We start from the raw sequence: 18,389 nt of genomic DNA, 5'->3' as shown, positions 1-18,389 counted from the left end.
TTTTGGATAACGTGTTCAAAAGTAATTCACACGGCTTGTCTGTACCACCTGTAATGAATCCATAGACATCCCAGTCTATACTAGGTAGGTCGAAGTCGCCTCCAACTAATATAGCATGATCCGGGTACTTCTACGATACAGATTGTAGACTCCCTTTGAATGATTCTAGAACTGTCACGGAGGAACCTGGTGGCCAGTAATAACACCCAACAATTAACTTTATTTCCGCTAGCCCTGTTAAACGTGTCCAGATAGCTTCACAATCGCACTCTACTTCGACCTCAGTAGACACAATATTTTTGTCAACTGCAATGAAGACACCACCTCTTACAGTGTTTAATCTGTCCTTCTGATACACGTTCCAACCCTCACTAAATATTTCAGAACTACCTATCTCAGGGTTCAGCCAGGTCTCAGTCCCAAGAATAATTTGCGCGCCGCACACTTCCTGGAGGCCACCCGAGTAGCCGCTTCCTTTGTGTAGCGCATCCCTGACCTATCTAGGGGCATCCTACAATTCCCCACCCAATAGCGCAAGTCTAGAAATCTGCAGCCAAGACCGTCACAGAGTCGACGAAGCCTCTGGTTGAGACCCTCCACTCGGCTCCAAAACAAAGGACCCCCATCCACTCTGGGAACAATGCTGGAAATAGAGAGCTCTGCTTGCACCCGCGTGCGAGGCCAGCAGTCTTCACCAAATCCGCCACCTGCCCACTGACAGGATGAACGGGCGAGGCCAGACAGCCAGCCTCCACATCAACCCTCCGCCTCGAGCGACGCGAACGCGTTTCAGTCCGCCACTCACCCTGAGGTGAGGGCGGCCCCAACGCGCCGGGTACACTAGAAGGTGCCTCGGCGGCTGAGTCAGCGCACGGAGCGAGCGACACCTGGCGTGTCTCAAGCGACGCGCCAGACCCTCCGCCATCGCTGCACCTCGATGCAGCAGCCTGAGGGCGACTGACCGTGGCCAACAGCACGCTCAGCTGCTCACGAACCTCGGCCAGCTCCTCTTGCGCCCGCACACAGCATGCACACACCCTATCCATTCTACTGCTAATATCTAACGACTCCGCGAATTTTATACGCTACGGTTATCAATAAACAATATTACTCCTCTCAACTACGAGAATACGCAAGGATTTTATGTAATTAAATATGCAAGCGCACAAACACTCAGAAAGAAATTAAGAATCAAACTACAAAACAAATATGAAAGCTAAATATGCGACTCGCTACTGCACTGCTGCTGCACTGATACTTCACCAGCGGCTGCTCAAGGCTCACTGAGAGAAAATCAACCATGGGTGGACATATCTCATTAGTTTTTCTTGCGAGTACTACCACCATGTCCTAGAAAGAGAGGTTTAATCGCCAGATGCTAAAAAAAATCGATCCCAAAACGACTGTCTGTTACTGTCACAAGCAGTCTTGGTTCTACAGGTGCACATAAGTATCGATGTTATAAGCTATACTGGCTTTATAAATCGATGCACGACATTACCTCTGAATGAGGTGATTTTTCCGACAGATACCGAGATTTTGATCGTAGAAATGTCTATTATTAGACCAGCACTCGAGTTACACATCCCCAACAGTGCAACCTCATAATAAAATCGCAGAATTTTGGAAGCGATTCAGATACAAACAAATGGTTCAAGGGGCTCTAGGCACTATGGGACTTAACATCTGAGGTCACCAGTCCCCTAGAACTTAGAACTACTTCAACCTTAATAAACTAAGGACTTCTAAGGACTTCACACACATCCGCGCCCGAGGCAGGATTCGAACCTGCCACTGTAGTGATCGCGCGGATCCAGACTGAACAGTAGAACGGCTCAGCCACACAGGCCGGCTGATTCGGCTAAGGAACGTGGTGTGTAAGAGGTATTTACGACTCTCTCACGCCGCCCCAGGTAAATATTTCTATAGCACTTGTAACGTCTTCTGTCACTATACCATGTGAGAGGTTCTGATTGAGTTACGATTGAGAAGGATTACAAACAGTAGTAGCTGGTGTGCTGATTGAGGTCATAAGAAAATTTACACTAGCTTGTCAGGTCTCTAGTGTTACGCTAACTGCTAGAAATGATGTCCATGATTTGGAATCAAGTCTTTCCATTCAAGCACATACCTGCATTGGATCCTACTGACAAGCCCTTTAATGATTACAACCACTACTCAATCATATTTCTGACACTCCCATACCTCAAAACGAGTCACCTCTCCCTAACCTGTCTGCTACAGTAAAATTCCAACATGGTTTTAGTCAGCCCAGACACATCTTGCAACTGCTCCCAGTTCTACAGCTTTGTGCATGTGATCGTTCCAATTTGCGTCGGAACTGAGCAGAAGCTGGAGAAAGCCATATCCATTACCTTCTGCACCCCATGTATAAACAGAACGACCTGAGTTAGTGCAACAGGACCGTGTTTTGACCATTCGGTGGAAATGCGCGCAATGTGCTACGTCTCCAAACTACATACAGATACTACAGTCCGAAGCAGATCCATGTCCATTCACATCTATCAGCCCAACATGCTATCACCGTTATTCTGTGCCATCCAACAGAGGAAAATTATGAACTATAAAAGCTCCACTAACTTCATCCGCTGTAGAATTCACCTAGATGCTATTACAGGTGTGATGACACATAGCTGCGATGTGGTCCGGTGCAGCTCCCCAGAGTAGCATTCCTAACGGGACACGCTGTCCGTCATCGACAAAAATGGCTCTGAGCACTATGGGACTTAACATCTGCGGTCATCAGTCCCCTAGAACTGAGAACTACTTAAACCTAACTAACCTACGGACAACACACACATCCATGCCCGAGGCAGGATTCGAACCTGCGACCGCAGTGGTCGCGCGGCTCCGGACTGTAGCGCCACTGTGGCCGGCTGTCCATCATCGAATTTATCTGTCAGACGCTGGTGCTGCTGCTGCCTATGTGGGATGTTACTATTAAATATACAGCTTTTGATCCATTGCAGAGAGCAGTTTAAGTTTTCATCATGCGTACTGAGCACGTCTACACATCAGTATGCTAAATTATTTAGAAGCAGTTTGCAGGTCTGTACTGAAATTATTTCGGTGTAGTAGTTTGCATGTGCGTAGGCTGTGGAATGCAATATTTCGACAGTCTACAATTAGCAAGTGTGTCTGTTAACCCTAAGTACATCAGGGCAAGTGTTTTGTATCAGTGTGATAAATATACTCCATCCCTACATAAACTGTTCCAAAATAAATAAAGTACTCTCCTTCCTCTCTCCAGCAGCCCAGCACAGGCTGAGTCATTTTCCCATCCAGACAGTCATCTTGGGTTATGCCATGGAATGGATGACAGTGCCCTCTGCTGACAGTATTGTGTACTAGTTCCATACCTGGAGGCAACCACACTGTTTCCCACTATTTCCCCCACCGTCTTGGGTTATATGACAGAACGGACGACAGCACTATCTGGTGGCAGTACTATGTACTAGGTCAATTGGACTCTAGATCTAGTGGTGGAGACATTGCCTGCATAATAAAGACTTACGTTCACCACAGGCAGAGCCCTTTTCGCATCATTTGCCCCACCCCAGACAGTCATCTTGGATTACATCACGGAATGGACGACACTGCTCTAGGTGGTGGTACTGTTTACTTGTCGAGACCTCATGGTGAACACACTGTTCCCCGCCAACTTGGATAACGGTACTGGAGTCATCAGCTGACGTCACATCGGCTATCTTGGAGTATGTTCCGGATGACAGCGTCCTCTGGTGGCAGTACTGTGTACTAGATCAGTTTGAGTCCTGACCTCATGGTGAACACACTGTTTGCCGCCATCTTGGATGATGGTACTTGCATGGTCGGCTGACATCATGTCCATCATCTTGGACGAAAGTGCCATCTGCTGGTGGTGGTGGTGTGCATTAGGTCAGTTGGAGTCCAGACCTCGTGGTGGACGCACTGGATAGCTGTATTGAATGAAATTTCTTAAATAAAGACTGGTACATGCAAAATAATGACTTATGTCCAGCACTGGTCAAGTCCTTTTCCCTCGAATCACTAGGAGGAGGTGGCGGTCGGGTGACTTAGATTATGAAGGTGAGCTTTCTTTCCCATCATTTTCTTAGGTTGGTAGAGATAGCCCAATTGACCATTCTTTACTGCCAAAATTAAAACTTGGCGCCAGTTCCTAGGAAGAGGTGGTGGTCGGATGTCTTACGTTAGTGGAGGTAACCCAAGTGACCTATCTTCCCGTGATTTTCTTAGGTTAGTAGAGGTAACCATGGCGTGATGTATTATCCTATTGGAATTTGAATTTCTGGCCATTTTTCTGGGGTTGGGGAGGTGAGCGGGGGGTAGGTTAGTGGAGGTAGCCCAATTGACCTATCTTCCTCTCAAAAATCATACTTCCCGCTAAAATCCATCTTGGATGACGTCATCGCCGCCATCTTGGATTACGGTACTTTGGGCCAGAAACCCCCTTGCCCCAATACAACCAAGAATATGTCAGCTTTCTCTGCATTGGTAAATTCATTGTCCACTCATCACAAACTAACTGACTACCAAGACGCAATGCTCTCAAGTAACACACAAGCACACTGTAAGGAAACATAACAACATCGTTCCTAGTAACTAAGCAGGTTGAATGGCATAAACAAGGGCCAATGTGGAAATTTGTACAGTAAGATATTTCAAACAACTCACACTAGTCTCTTGCAACAAACACCACTGACATTCTAATTTACCCTACTTTGAGTTTCTTAGTGTAAATAGGCATTGTTCCATTTAAAAAAGCGTATTTTTCCTAAAAAAAAAAAGCTTTTCTGAATATGATTACAATCTGTGTACTGGCTAACAATCCATTCTGTAAAAATCCCACATCAACAGCACTATCCATTTCAGCAATATTTACGGTGAAAGTTTTAGGTGGTTCACCCTGTGTATAAATTCAGTTGACGTTTGTATTATGTAAGAGAAATGCTGCAGTTCATATCAACCCAGGACCGAAAAAAATTAGTGCAGTTTTTGCAGTTCACAATTGCATCACAAATTAAGTTATTCACTTTACATCACATTCAGAAACTTAACACTGTCAATGAAACCGGAAAACTATGAATACACACTGATTAACGTGCACACACCAACAAACGACAACAACAGAAAAGATCCACAGGTGATAAGAGACTTCTGGGAATGTATGGGAGAAATCACAAACAAAATTCCTAAACATCACAACATTCTATTAGCTGGCTTCAGTGGCAGAAGAGAAAAGTAAGATAGACGAATCACAGGCCCATAAACTGTTGATAATAGGACCAATGAAAATGATGAACACCTCAAATATGTCAATCATATTTCCAAAAACAATACAAATGGTTCAAATGGCTCTGAGCACTATGGGACTTAACATCTGTGGTCATCAGTCCCCTAGAACTTAGAACTACTTAAACGTAACTAACCTAAGGACATCACAAACAACCTGCGACCGTAGCAGTCGCGCGGTTCCGGACTGAGCGCCTAGAACCGCTAGACCACCGCGGCCGGCTCCAAAAACACACATAGAAAGTAAAGACATGAAAATCTTCCCAATAAAACGCTCGGAGATTACCAAATGGACTGTACTGCTATCTGCAGGACGAACATGAAAGAATTCTTCATTATAAAAACTAGTCAAACTTTCACGTACTCCAAATCAAAGTAAAATTTCGGCCTAACAGGAAAGAGTCAAGAGTAACCCAAAGTTTCCAGACTGGTGTAGAGTATCTAGAACTCAACGAGAAGAAAATCATTGTAGAAATCCATAAGGTGGATTCCAGTTACTGGTCTGAATTTTTGGAGGTAGTGAAACCATCAAGAACATTGGGTCAACACCCGAGAAGGAGACAACATAGATGGTGGAACATCACATGACATCAAACTGTCGAACATATGGTTAAAGCATCGAATAATTTCAGCAGTCACAAAATCACAGAAAAATGTAAGAACTCGTTGAGGTACAGAAGAATGCCTAAAATTATTCGAAGAGAAAAACGGAACTAAGATAGTAAGAAGTGGAATGAATACTGTGCCACGAACAACATGATGATGAGTGTGCATGACGATGTCAGGCATTTGTCCTAGCAAGTAGGGAACCCAAAGGTGACCGGTGTCCCAGAGTCGGCACTGGATTCCCCTCTATTCTCAACTTGTGTAACCGGCGTGGCGGATTCTGGGGCGTCCAACCAGTGTCGCTGACTCTGCAGCCACGAGACTCTTCTCCGGTCAGATCCACGTTTTCCTTCTATCTTTCCTTCTGTCATAAATTTCGTGAGGCGGCACAGGAAGCGTGCCCAAAACGCGAAGCTTTTCTGGGTTTGATGTTGGTTACAGTTTCAAGATTTTCAACAGCACCTGATCAATTGCTCTCTTAGTTCACACTCCAGGAATCTTTAGCATTCGGCGATACATCCACTTTCCAAATGCTTTAGGCCTGCTGTCTTACTTTTCCAAGGTTCTACTTCGTCAGCAGTGGCGATTAAAGCCAGAACTAAAATTTCTTCAACGTGCAGTATACACTTTTTGGAATCTTGACCTTTTACGTGATCCGATTTTTCTGTTAGTCGGCTTCCTATATAAATTTATTTTGCCGAATCTATTGTGTGTCTAAAGGAAGTTATAGATCACATTCAGTACATTCGAAGTGCTCTAGCTACTATCATCATTTTTAAATTCTTATCTCTAATAATGCGATACTGGTGATGGAAGAATATACAGTATAACATTACAGTAGATATGTCTATAAATCTAAGTTAATTAAGAAAAATTTCAAATGAAAACAAATAATAAACCAAACAAAATTAGCTTTGAAATTGTTCGCCTACGTTTTTCTTTTGTGGTTACCTCGTTATGAGTGTATCGTGCAACGAACGGGAAAATCTTGTACAATTACAGATGCATGCATATTAGCTACAAATATTATCTCTTAATACATAAATGGTATACTTTTAGTATGAAAAGCAATCTGGGCTTTGCTTGGCTCAGAAAGTTCCGAGCTAGCACAAGAGTTGCCAAGTTTCTGTGCAGCAAAGGATAGCACCCTACTTTTAGCTAGTGAAGCAAATCACAATTACTGATCTTATTATTTGAGGTTCCAAGAATCACAGAGATATGAAAGTGAAGTTTCGGCTCAGAAGTGACGGGGACAGAGTTGTAGCCTATCCCCAAAGTTACACTCCTGGAAATGGAAAAAAGAACACATTGACACCGGTGTGTCAGACCCACCATACTTGCTCCGGACACTGCAAGAGGGCTGTACAAGCAATGATCACACGCACGGCACAGCGGACACACCAGGAACCGCGGTGTTGGCCGTCGAATGGCGCTAGCTGCGCAGCATTTGTGCACCGCCGCCGTCAGTGTCAGCCAGTTTGCCGTGGCATACGGAGCTCCATCGCAGTCTTTAACACTGGTAGCATGCCGCGTCAGCGTGGACGTGAACCGTATGTGCAGTTGACGGACTTTGAGCGAGGGCGTATAGTGGGCATGCGGGAGGCCGGGTGGACGTACCGCCGAATTGCTCAACACGTGGGGCGTGAGGTCTCCACAGTACATCGATGTTATCGCCAGTGGTCGGCGGAAGGTGCACGTACCCGTCGACCTGGGACCGGACCGCAGCGACGCACGGATGCACGCCAAGACCGTAGGATCGTACGCAGTGCCGTAGGGGACCGCACCGCCACTTCCCAGCAAATTAGGGACACTGTTGCTCCTGGGGTATCGGCGAGGACCATTCGCAACCGTCTCCATTAAGCTGGGCTACGGTCCCACACACCGTTAGGCCGTCTTCCGCTCACGCCCCAACATCGTGCAGCCCGCCTCCAGTGGTGTCGCGACAGGCGTGAATGGAGGGACGAATGGAGACGTGTCGTCTTCAGCGATGAGAGTCGCTTCTGCCTTGGTGCCAATGATGGTCGTATGCGTGTTTGGCGCCGTGCAGGTGAGCGCCACAATCAGGACTGCATACGACCGAGGCACACAGGGCCAACACCCGGCATCATGGTGTGGGGAGCGGTCTCCTACACTGGCCGTACACCTCTGGTGATCGTCGAGGGGACACTGAATAGTGCACGGTACATCCAAACCGTCATCGAACCCATCGTTCTACCATTCCTAGACCGGCAAGGGAACTTGCTGTTCCAACAGGACAATGCACGTCCGCATGTATCCCGTGCCACCCAACGTGGTCTAGAAAATGTAAGTCAACTACCCTGGCCAGCAAGATCTCCGGATCTGTCCCCCATTGAGCATGTTTGGGACTGGATGAAGCGTCGTCTCACGCGGTCTGCACGTCCAGCACGAACGCTGGTCCAACTGAGGCGCCAGGTGGAAATGGAATGGCAAGCCGTTCCACAGGACTACATCTAGCATCTCTACGATTCTCCATGGGAGAATAGCAGCCTGCATTGCTGCGAAAGGTGGATATACACTGTACTAGTGCCGACATTGTGCATGCTCTGTTGCCTGTGTCTATGTGCCTGTGGTTCTGTCAGTGTGATCATGTGATGTATCTGACCCCAGGAATGTGTCCAATAAAGTTTCCCCTTCCTGGGACAATGAATTCACGGTGTTCTTATTTCAATTTCCAGGAGTGTATAAAAGTTCTGGAAGTTGAAATAAAAAATTTGTTTATGGCAATGATATACTAATTCTGTCAGAGACAGCAAAGCATTTCGAAGTGAAACTGAACGGAATGGACAGTGTTTGGAAAACGGATTTGGATATGAATGTCAATACAAGTAAAACACGGTAATAGAATGCAACCAAATTAAATCAGGCGATACTGAGGGAATGAGATTGGAAAATGAACACTAAAACTAATGGATGAGTTTTGCTATTAAGGCAGCAAAATAACTGATGATGGCCGAAGAAGAGAGGATATAAAATGGATACTGGCATTATAAAGAAAATCATTTTTGAAAAAGAGAAATTTGTTGTCTAATGTAAGTCTAAATGTTAGGAAATTTTTGGTGAAGGTATTCTCCTAGACCGTGGCCTTGTATGTAAACGTGGGCTGTAGGACGCTCACACATGAAGAGAACAGAAACGCACCCACCTGTATCTCAACCCACAGGTCCTCGCGGCCCTTGATGGGCATGCCCTTGGCGGCGTGGCCCTCCGGACTCCGCGCCACCAGCCCGATGTGCGAGATGCGCTCCGTGGCCATCGTTCGTCTTCTGAAACACAACGCCACATTACGTCGCACTGTGCACCAATGGCAGTTCTAAACCTGATCATTACTACCCCTGAGGGATAAAATGGAATTTTCTGAGGGGTGAAAACAAAAGGATTTTACTGTATTATTTTTAAAAGATCACAACTATTACAACTATTTCGTAAGACTGTGATACTGCTACGTTAGTTACCAATAACTACATTCTTAAATACTAGCAAAACAAGTCGCACAATTTGCTGGAGCTTAAAGGTAGTGCAACATCTTTGTCACATAATCTAATCACCACACACATACTTTATACCGTGCGTCTATGACACTAAAATTGAGACATATATGTCAGATATAATTAAATATCTAATGAAAATGCCTTCTCCAAGCCGTAGGTATAGAACACACAAATGAACAAACTTCCAACACAACACAGCAGTAACGATGTAATAGCTACAACACTGCAATTGGGCTCACAGGGTTTAACGATTATTATTGTCTTTCTCGATAGTGACAGTGCCGATACATAAAGCACTGACAACCTAAAGTCTTCCAATTTTATGACATTTTAGAAGTAAGGAATCCAACAATCAAGTGATTTACAAATGGTGGACACTTGGCTTTATTTTCTGAGAAGCGTGTGCAAGAGAGAGAGAGAGAGAGAGAGAGAGAGAGAGAGAGAGAGAGAGAGCAGTAGGCGTACCAATTGCCTCATTGAAAGCCAGTTGATGGTTTAACAAAACACCAACATAAACTCAACAACATTTATCTTCCATCATTTTAAAAATAAGTGTGTCCAAAGAAAATTCGTTCTAAAGCTTTGTGAGTCACTGATGTCGCTGATGGAGAAAGGGAGGGGCGGGGGGAACAGATAATATCTGATTGCACTCAGGAGTAATGGTGGAGACCACTGGTCTATTTTTTTTTTTTTTTTTTTGTGGTTCATCATTATCATCTTCAGTTAAGTCAGCGTAGTGATAAACAACAACAGTTCAGGTATACATGCCGACGTCGCAACCAGAGGAACAAGAGACATAGAAAGTATATGAGAATACTGAATCGTAATTCAGCACATAATGGAAGATAAAAATATGTAACTCATGGAGGACTGGAGTGCGATTGGAGGAGGGGAGAATATGGGCTTAGTATTAGGATTGAGAGTGGTGAGAGATTAATTAGGTTCTTCAGTGTACATATTTATAGCGAATACGATGCTCAAGATCACAAAAGGAGGAGATATACCATAAAAGTTAGGGAGATATGAGAAGATTTCAGTTGGATTACATCATAGTCAGGCAGAGATTCGCAAATGGTAACCCCTACCCAGGAACAGATACAGACTCAGATCACAATTTGCTGACGATGAAGAGTAGGCTCAAGTTTTAAGAGACTAGTCAAGAAGAATCAATGTGTAAAGAAGTGGGATACGGAAGTACTAGTGAATGAAGAGACACACATGGAGTTCCCTGAGGCTTAGATACTGTGATAATGAATAGCTCAATAGGCTGTTCATTTGAAGAGGAATGTACATCTCTAAAACGGTCAATCATAGAAATTGGAAAGAAAACTGTAGGTACAAGGAAGGTACCTGTGAAGAAACCACGAATAACTAAGAAATCCAGAATGAATTTTTCACTCCGCAGAGGAGTGGGCGCTGATACGAAACTTCCTGGCAGATTAAAACTGTGTGCCGGACCGAGACTCGAACTCGAGACCTTTGTCTTTCGCGGGCAAGTGCTCTACCATCTGAGCTACCCAAGCACGAGCACACAGCTTTAATTCCACCAGTACCTCGTCTCCTACCTTCCAAACTTCACAAAAGCTCTCCTTGAGGTTACGGGATTAATAGAATTGTACATGACAATTTGTAAAATTAAAGCTATTCGGACACACAAGAGCGAGGGACCTCATCATATTTTAAACCATCCAACGTAGAATAATTGTATTTACTAAAGTTGTACTCAGATGACAGAGCTACATGTCACCTACATGAAAATATTTCCTGCGCTACGGGCAGTGATTAACAATGGTTTTACACTGCGTGCCAGAGCGACTCGCGTCGCGCGGCAGGCAACTTTTGACAAGAGTTGGGCGACTCTCCTAGCGCAACAAGCTTCATTTATCGCGCAACAAATCGAGCGATTTGCTGCCACAAAGCATACGCTAAACAAACTACTATGAAATTTGAAACTTGATCTAGCAATCGAATAAGAATAAATAATTTTAAATAAAATGAACACTGACACTATTTTTTAAACCAGTTCAGAGAGGATACATAGGTTATCAGCACTGTGTTGTTCACATGAAAAATATTTCTGGCTGTACAGAGTGATGATAATACAGACACATTTAACAGTTTCTACCACTTCTGATGAGATATACTGACTGTTAGGATGGCAACTGTGTTATCTGCGCCGACTGGGTTGACCGAGCGGTTCTAGGCGTTGCAGTCTGGAACCGCGCGACCACTACGCTCGCAGGTTCGAATCCTGCCTCGGGCATGGATGTGTGTCATGTCCTTAGTTTAATTAGGTTTAAGTAGTTCTAAGTTCTAGGGGACTGATGACCTCAGAAGTTAAGTTCCATAGTGCTCAGAGCCATTTTTTGTTATCTGCAAAGAAGAGTGATAGGCAATTTGATATAAGAAGTTTTTCAGGATCTATTGGGAGGTAATGATGTTGCATTTACTGAATTGTAATATTTACGATTATAGCTACGAAGTGTTGTTTACGTGGAAAGAGGTGGACAAAACATAATAAGGAATTGTTATTTGAATTGTATATTCAGATGAAGACAGTGAATATGAATATTGTTGTTTTTGCTTTGGAGTTATCAATGGATCTACAGTCTGATTCAAGCAGATACTACGACATGTTACTCTTTGTGCGTGTGTGGAGTTGCTAGCTGAGAACTGTACTTGGTCTCACTGGGTTTGCTTCCACGTAACCTTCCACAACAGTGGCCGTTTCTGCAAATAGCTAAAGAAAGTTTGGTCGTTTCTGACAAGGACCCTCTTCCACCTACTTTTATTGTGCAAAGTACTACCGCAATGTGTGTCTGTGCTTCTGATATATAGGCCTTGTGGGATATAAGCACTCTAACGTACCTGCTGTGTGCTACGAAAGCAGTAAAGTTCACCAATACTACTTCAATACAAAATGTGACACAAACTTTCAAAATAGCCCTGTGCAGAACGTTCTCATAGACGTAATGAAAAATTGATAACCTACCAGTGGCGAATTTTGAATAATGTTATCATTTTTGAAGTAGTTTGAGGTAAGACTGCAGTACTGCGCAGTTAGGAATGATTTTTGTAAGCTAGTTAATCTGCTTTGAGCTGAGAAAAAGACTGCACCACTTCCTGAACCATGTGTTATTATATTAATTGATTAAGCTGTTTGGTTTGTATAGAAATTGTATCCTTTTTAAATCACTGTTCACTGCAGACCAATGTTGTGTGTGAAGATCGCGCCAAGTTTTCCTCTGTCTTTTTTGGTACATACTTTATTCTAAACTCGTTGTCTTGGAATATCATTTCATAGGAATAGTTACTCTCGTCCCCCACACTGTTTATCATTACGTGTTAACACATGCAACAGTTTGAATATATATTTGGAAAGAGAAATCTAGCCTACCCGCTGCCTGCTTGGTGTTTTGCTTTCGAGAAATCTGCAACGATATTGTCAAGACGCGGGGTAAGTGGAAATTTTGACTAGGGCCAGCTAACGGTTTTACTTCAGTTACTCTTTTAATATAAAGGTTCAAAATGGTTCAAATGGCTCTGAGCACTATGGGACTTAACATGTGTGGTCATCAGTCCCCTAGAACTTAGAACTACTTAAACCTAACTAACCTAAGGACATCCTGCCTGAGGCAGGATTCGAACCTGCGACCGTAGCAGTCGTGCGGATCCGGACTGAGCGGCTAGAACCGCTCGGCCACCGCGGCCGACTTTTAATATAAAGGCAAGTTACTTTCAGAACAGTTACAGTTCGGTTCAAATTAGGTTTTGTTTAATCAAAGGATAAGAGTTGGATAACAGTTTGTGGGGACATAGTTATGAAAATACGTAGACTCTTATAGATTGGGAGGTAAACTCGGGCTAAATTTCATAAACAAACAAACGTAGTTGGTAGTGGGGGTGTTACAGAGGGCGAGACGACAGCTTCTGATCTTGCAGGAAGACATTCCAGAATGGGCCAGAGAAGCGATGCTCAAGGGTTCTGTTAGCTGGTGAGCAGTATTTGGACCACGAGGTCCGGGTTCGATTGCCAGCCGGGTTGGGGATTTTCTGTGCCCGGGGACTGGGTGTTTGTGTTGTTCTCATCACTTCATCATCATCATCATTCGTGACAGTGGACTGCGCAAAATTGGGACTTTGTACGGGCACTGATACCGCGCAGTTGAGCGCCCCACAAACGAATCATCATCATCATCATCATCAGCAGCAGCAGCAGCAGCAGCAGCAGTAGTAGTATTTAGATGATGGCGGTGCTTTTTCTAGATATGCATTTGTTGATGTAAATATTTTTTTGTCAAACGATACGCTCCTTCCATTCCAAGTGACACTTGTGGCTAATTTGTCTACTCTATTCTGTTGTATAGTTTCTCCAAGATACTTAAATTTATTTACTCGCTCTATTTGACTTATTTGTGTTTCTATGAAAGTTGGTGCAGTTTTTTTTTAAATTTGCAGGAATTTTGTTTTTTTTCTGTTGAGCTTTTGAGTAAAGTTCAATTTCCATTTTTTTTCAGAATACTTATTTGAATAGCTGCGCGTATCAGATTTTCTTAAAGTACAGCCAAATCGTCTGCAAAACGCAGGCAGTTTACTGTAATTTCATTTGTTTTTCTTCCCAGGTTCAATTTTGTGATTTTTAGCTCCCAATTCCAGAACCATACAGCTGTTTCCAGAATGCAGTTAAACAGTAAATGTGGTAAGCCGTTCCGTTTCCCAATACCAGTTTTTATTTCAAATGGCTGAGAGACTTGTCCCATAAATGTAACTTTAAATATCTTATTTGTCAGAGTTTGACGAATAATGTTTGCTAATTATTTTGTTTTGACACCCAATTCTACAATGATTTCCCCATTCGTTCTCTGTCTATCGAATTAAATGATTTCTCGAAATAAATAAATGATACTATTACAAGTTTGCTAGTTAATATTCTTTAGTTAATTATCGATTTTAAGTACAAAATGTGTTCTGTATAGGAGCTTCCCTTTCGGTAACCGTGCGCTGCTGCACCGAGCCGCGCCTTGCCTGCCTGCGTCTCCACGCCCCAGTCGCTCCTCTGGCTACAAACTGGTCTCACGCTCATTTTCCGTGCCGATCGGGCTTTCCGCGATTTCTCGATCGGCAACTACTTCTGCAAAAAATCTTTCCTTACTTTAGCACTGCTCGCAAATAGTACAGTAACGCAATTCGGCAGAATTTTGTCGGCTGTAGATACTTGGATTATCAGGAGAATTTCCTATCGCAGCACCACATTTCAAATGCTCACAATTTGCTCTTCTTTAGATTTTGCGAGACAGTCCACGTCTCACTTGCATAATTATAATGTGTGCTCCAGACAGACATTTCAGTTATTTATTCTCTTTGCTATATCGTATCAGCAACTGACAGCAGGAGAGATCTGTCACTGAAGAAACCTTCACTTACCGTCTACATCTGACACGTACTTTGCTTCAGCCATCCTAGTGAGCAGTGCGCGGCCGTTGGCTGTGTGCCGTGCTGCACCGTTCACGCCAGTCTCCTGCCTCTACCGTTACGCCAACATCGTACGCCACTTGCCAGAAGCGCCGTGACCGCGAGGATGTGTGAGGGGAAGAGGGGAGGGGAGGGCGTGCAGGTGTCGCTGCGCCGTCGCACTGTTTTAGCGGCAGACCGCCACAGTGACGTTCGCCCCTGAGCGAAGTCAGCAGCTGAGTGCCCGGTGCCTGCATTACGACGCACCCACACCACACAGGTAACGCGACCAATTCAGACTCGGTACAGTCTCCTGTACGGTAGGTGAGCTGCTGTGGCTCACGTTGCTCCATTCGCCTGCGTGCGGCCACGTCTTCCACGACGACAACTACCTTCCTGTCCGTGCCTCCTGTTCCGCAACCGGAGATATTTCGTGACAAATGCGGAGAACGCTGTGCGTGCACAATGTCTTACGAAACAGTACTTGTCGTGTAGCCTGTATGCACAGAGTGACCCGTACCGCAAACACCGTAGAGGCCCTAAGGGCACACTAGAAAGCCCGCCACTCTCGCAGCAACCGGCGTTTACGTAAGGCAGCCGGGCTCTCGCTCTCTCTCTCTCTCTCTCTCTCTCTAATACAGCGACCTAAGTATCTGAGGTCTTCTCTTGCGTCGTTTCTCATCAACAGAGCACAAATTGATCTTTTCTTCCACAAAATTCCGCACCGTACCAAAACACATTTGGATGTTGCGTTACTTGTTCACATTCTGTTGCGTCAGTCCACGACACAATCGTCCAACTACCCAAAATTGTCACGACACCCGGAAGTCTGTGTCCAGATACCGACACGCATTTAAGAAAGAGACACGCCTGTAAACCGCAAGATGGGAAGATACCTCTGTATTACTTCATTCACTCCAAGCCACCATCCTGGACAACAGGCTCCAGAACCAGTGACTTACTAGTCTGTTCCTTGTTAACCGTAGCCTCGCTATACCTCGTCAAGTGATGTAGTTCCTGGTACTTCGCCTTTCCAGGCAATAGGTATTGTTGCGTTCTCTCAACGAAAACTACAGAATTCGTTTCCGTAGTTGGCCGAGGGAGTCGAGATTGCTCAGAAGCAGTTTCTTTGCGTTTCGTAAGAACAGAGCAATTGGTGCGTCCGAATTTCTTGCAACTTGGACTGTAATAGGTAAGTGCTTCTCATGTAACGTACTATTAGTATTGTGCATGCACGTTACTCATAACTTAGAATTTTTCTCCTTCAAGATTCCAGAATAGGAAGATTTATTTTTCTTATGATCTGTTACTTCAAAAATTACCAAGTCCGCAAATAAGCACGCGTTGCCCCAACAGCTAGAATGAATATAAAGTGAAGACAAGTGTAGCCTTGGGACAGCCAGTCCTGACAAAACTCAACCATCTGGTGAGCAAGACGTATGAGACAGGCGAAATAACCTCAGACTTCAAGAAGAATATAATAATTCCAATCCCAAAGAAAGCAGGTGTTGACAGATGTGAAAATTACCGAACAATAAAGTTTAATAAATCACGGATGCAAAATATTAACGCGTATTCTCTACAGACGAATGGAAAAACTGGTAGAAGCTGACCTCGGGGAAGATCAGTTTGGATTCCGTAGAAATGTTGGAACACGTGAGGCAATATTGACCCTACGACTTATCTTAGAAGCTAGATTAAAGAAGGGCAAACCTACGTTTCTAGCGTTTGTACACTTTGAGAAAGCTTTGACAATGTTGATTGAAATACGCTCTTTCAAATTCTGAAGGTGGCAGGGGTAAAATACAGGGAGCGAAAGGCTATTTACAATTTGTACAGAAACCAGATGGCAGTTATAAGAGTCGAGGGCATGAAAGGGAAGCATTGGTTGGGAAGGGAGTGAGACAGGGTTTTAGCCTCTCCCCGTTGTTATTCAATCTGTATATTGACCACGCAGCAAAGGAAACAAAAGAAAAATTCCGAGTAGGTATTAAAGTCCATGGAGAAGAAGTAAAAACTTTGAGGTTCGCCGATGACATTGTAATTCTGTCAGAGACAGCAAAGGACTTGTAAGAGCAGTTGAACGGAATGGACAGTGTCTTGAAACGAGGGTATAAGATGAACATCAACAAAAGCAAAACGAGGATAATGGAATGTAGTCGAATTAAGTCGAGTGATGCTGAGGGAATTAGATTGGGAAATGAGACACTTAAAGTAGTTAAGGAGTTTTGCTATTTGGGGAGGAAAATAACTGATGATGGTCGAAGTAGAGAGGATATAAAATGTAGACTGTCAATGGCAAGGAAAGCGTTTCTGAAGAAGAGAAATTTGTTAACATCAAGTATAGATTTAAGTGTCAGGAAGTCGTTTCTGAAAGTATTTGTAAGGAGCGTAGCCATGTATGGAAGTGAAACATGGGCGATAATGGAAGTGAAACGTGGGCGATAACTAGTTTGGACAAAAAGAGAATAGAAGCTTTCGAAATGTGGTGCTACAGAAGAATGCTGAAGATTAGATGGGTAGATCACATAACTAATGAGGCTGTATTGAATAGAATTGGAGAGAAGAGAAGTTTGTGGCACAATTTGACAAGAAGAAGGGACTGTTTGGTAGGACATGTTCTGAGGCATCAAGGGATCACAAATTTAGCATTGGAGGGCAGCGTGGAGGGTAAAAATCATAGAGGAAGACCAAGAGATGAATACACTAAGCAGATTCAGAAGGATGTAGGTTGCAATAAGTACTGGGAGAGGAAGAAGCTTGCACAGGATAGAGTATCAGGGAGAGCTGCATCAAACCAGTCTGAGGACTGAAGACCACAACAACAACAACAAGGGTAGTCATATGGCGATGACTAATTTGTTTCCCCTTATTCTATAATCAGACACGAAAGAAGTAACTCATGGAAATTACGACAGATGTCAAGTGTCAGTTCTTTGAAATTAACAACCGCAGTTAATGCACTTCGACCAGCATTACCACCCGTCGATGCCCAGGTGTGTATTTATTGCATTATTATGTTACTCCATCACCTTATTCTTCCTCTCTCTCTGTGACCGTTTTTTTTCTGTTGTGAAATTCGGCCTGAAATTCTATTTCAGGCGGCTCAATTCTTATGACTTCATCTCCTGAACAGTGTATCCTACAATAATATAATTTTCCGTTTACGTGCAGTGGAAAATCAGGAAACTGTCTGCGAAGTGTGTTGCAAATAAAGTTAGCACACTGACATCAACAGTTAGTTTCACGTAATCGTTCTTTACAGGCTGGATCGAAACACGTCCGACGGTAAAAAAAGACTGTCTGGCAGTGAATATAGGAAAAGACGGGCGCTGAGGGAAGATGACAATAAGAAGAAAAAGGATGCACTATAACGATATTTCAAGCCAAAGAGAGAACGACCTAGCAGCGGCGAGTGTGTAAAAACAGATCCTGTAAGTATAGAAACTAGTGGAGCTACTGTAGCTACATCTTTGTCTTCAGGACATGACCAGAAAGTTGACGAACACA

General features: G+C 43.9%; 1 protein-coding gene across 1 annotated transcript in view; it reads right to left on the bottom strand.

Annotated features, from left to right (window-relative positions):
- LOC126336284 (filamin-A) overlaps positions 1–18,389 on the bottom strand; it is a 1,048,954-nt gene that overhangs the window by 917,597 nt on the left and 112,968 nt on the right. The window contains 1 exon segment of the mRNA XM_049999806.1: positions 9,083–9,203. Coding sequence (XP_049855763.1) covers positions 9,083–9,193 — 111 coding nt within the window. The 5' untranslated portion in view covers positions 9,194–9,203.

The sequence above is a fragment of the Schistocerca gregaria genome, chromosome 2 (genome assembly GCF_023897955.1).
Source record: "Schistocerca gregaria isolate iqSchGreg1 chromosome 2, iqSchGreg1.2, whole genome shotgun sequence".
Lineage (NCBI taxonomy): Eukaryota > Metazoa > Arthropoda > Insecta > Orthoptera > Acrididae > Schistocerca > Schistocerca gregaria.
The sequence above is the reverse complement of the archived record's forward strand: the minus strand, read 5'-3'. Positions and strand labels throughout refer to the sequence as shown.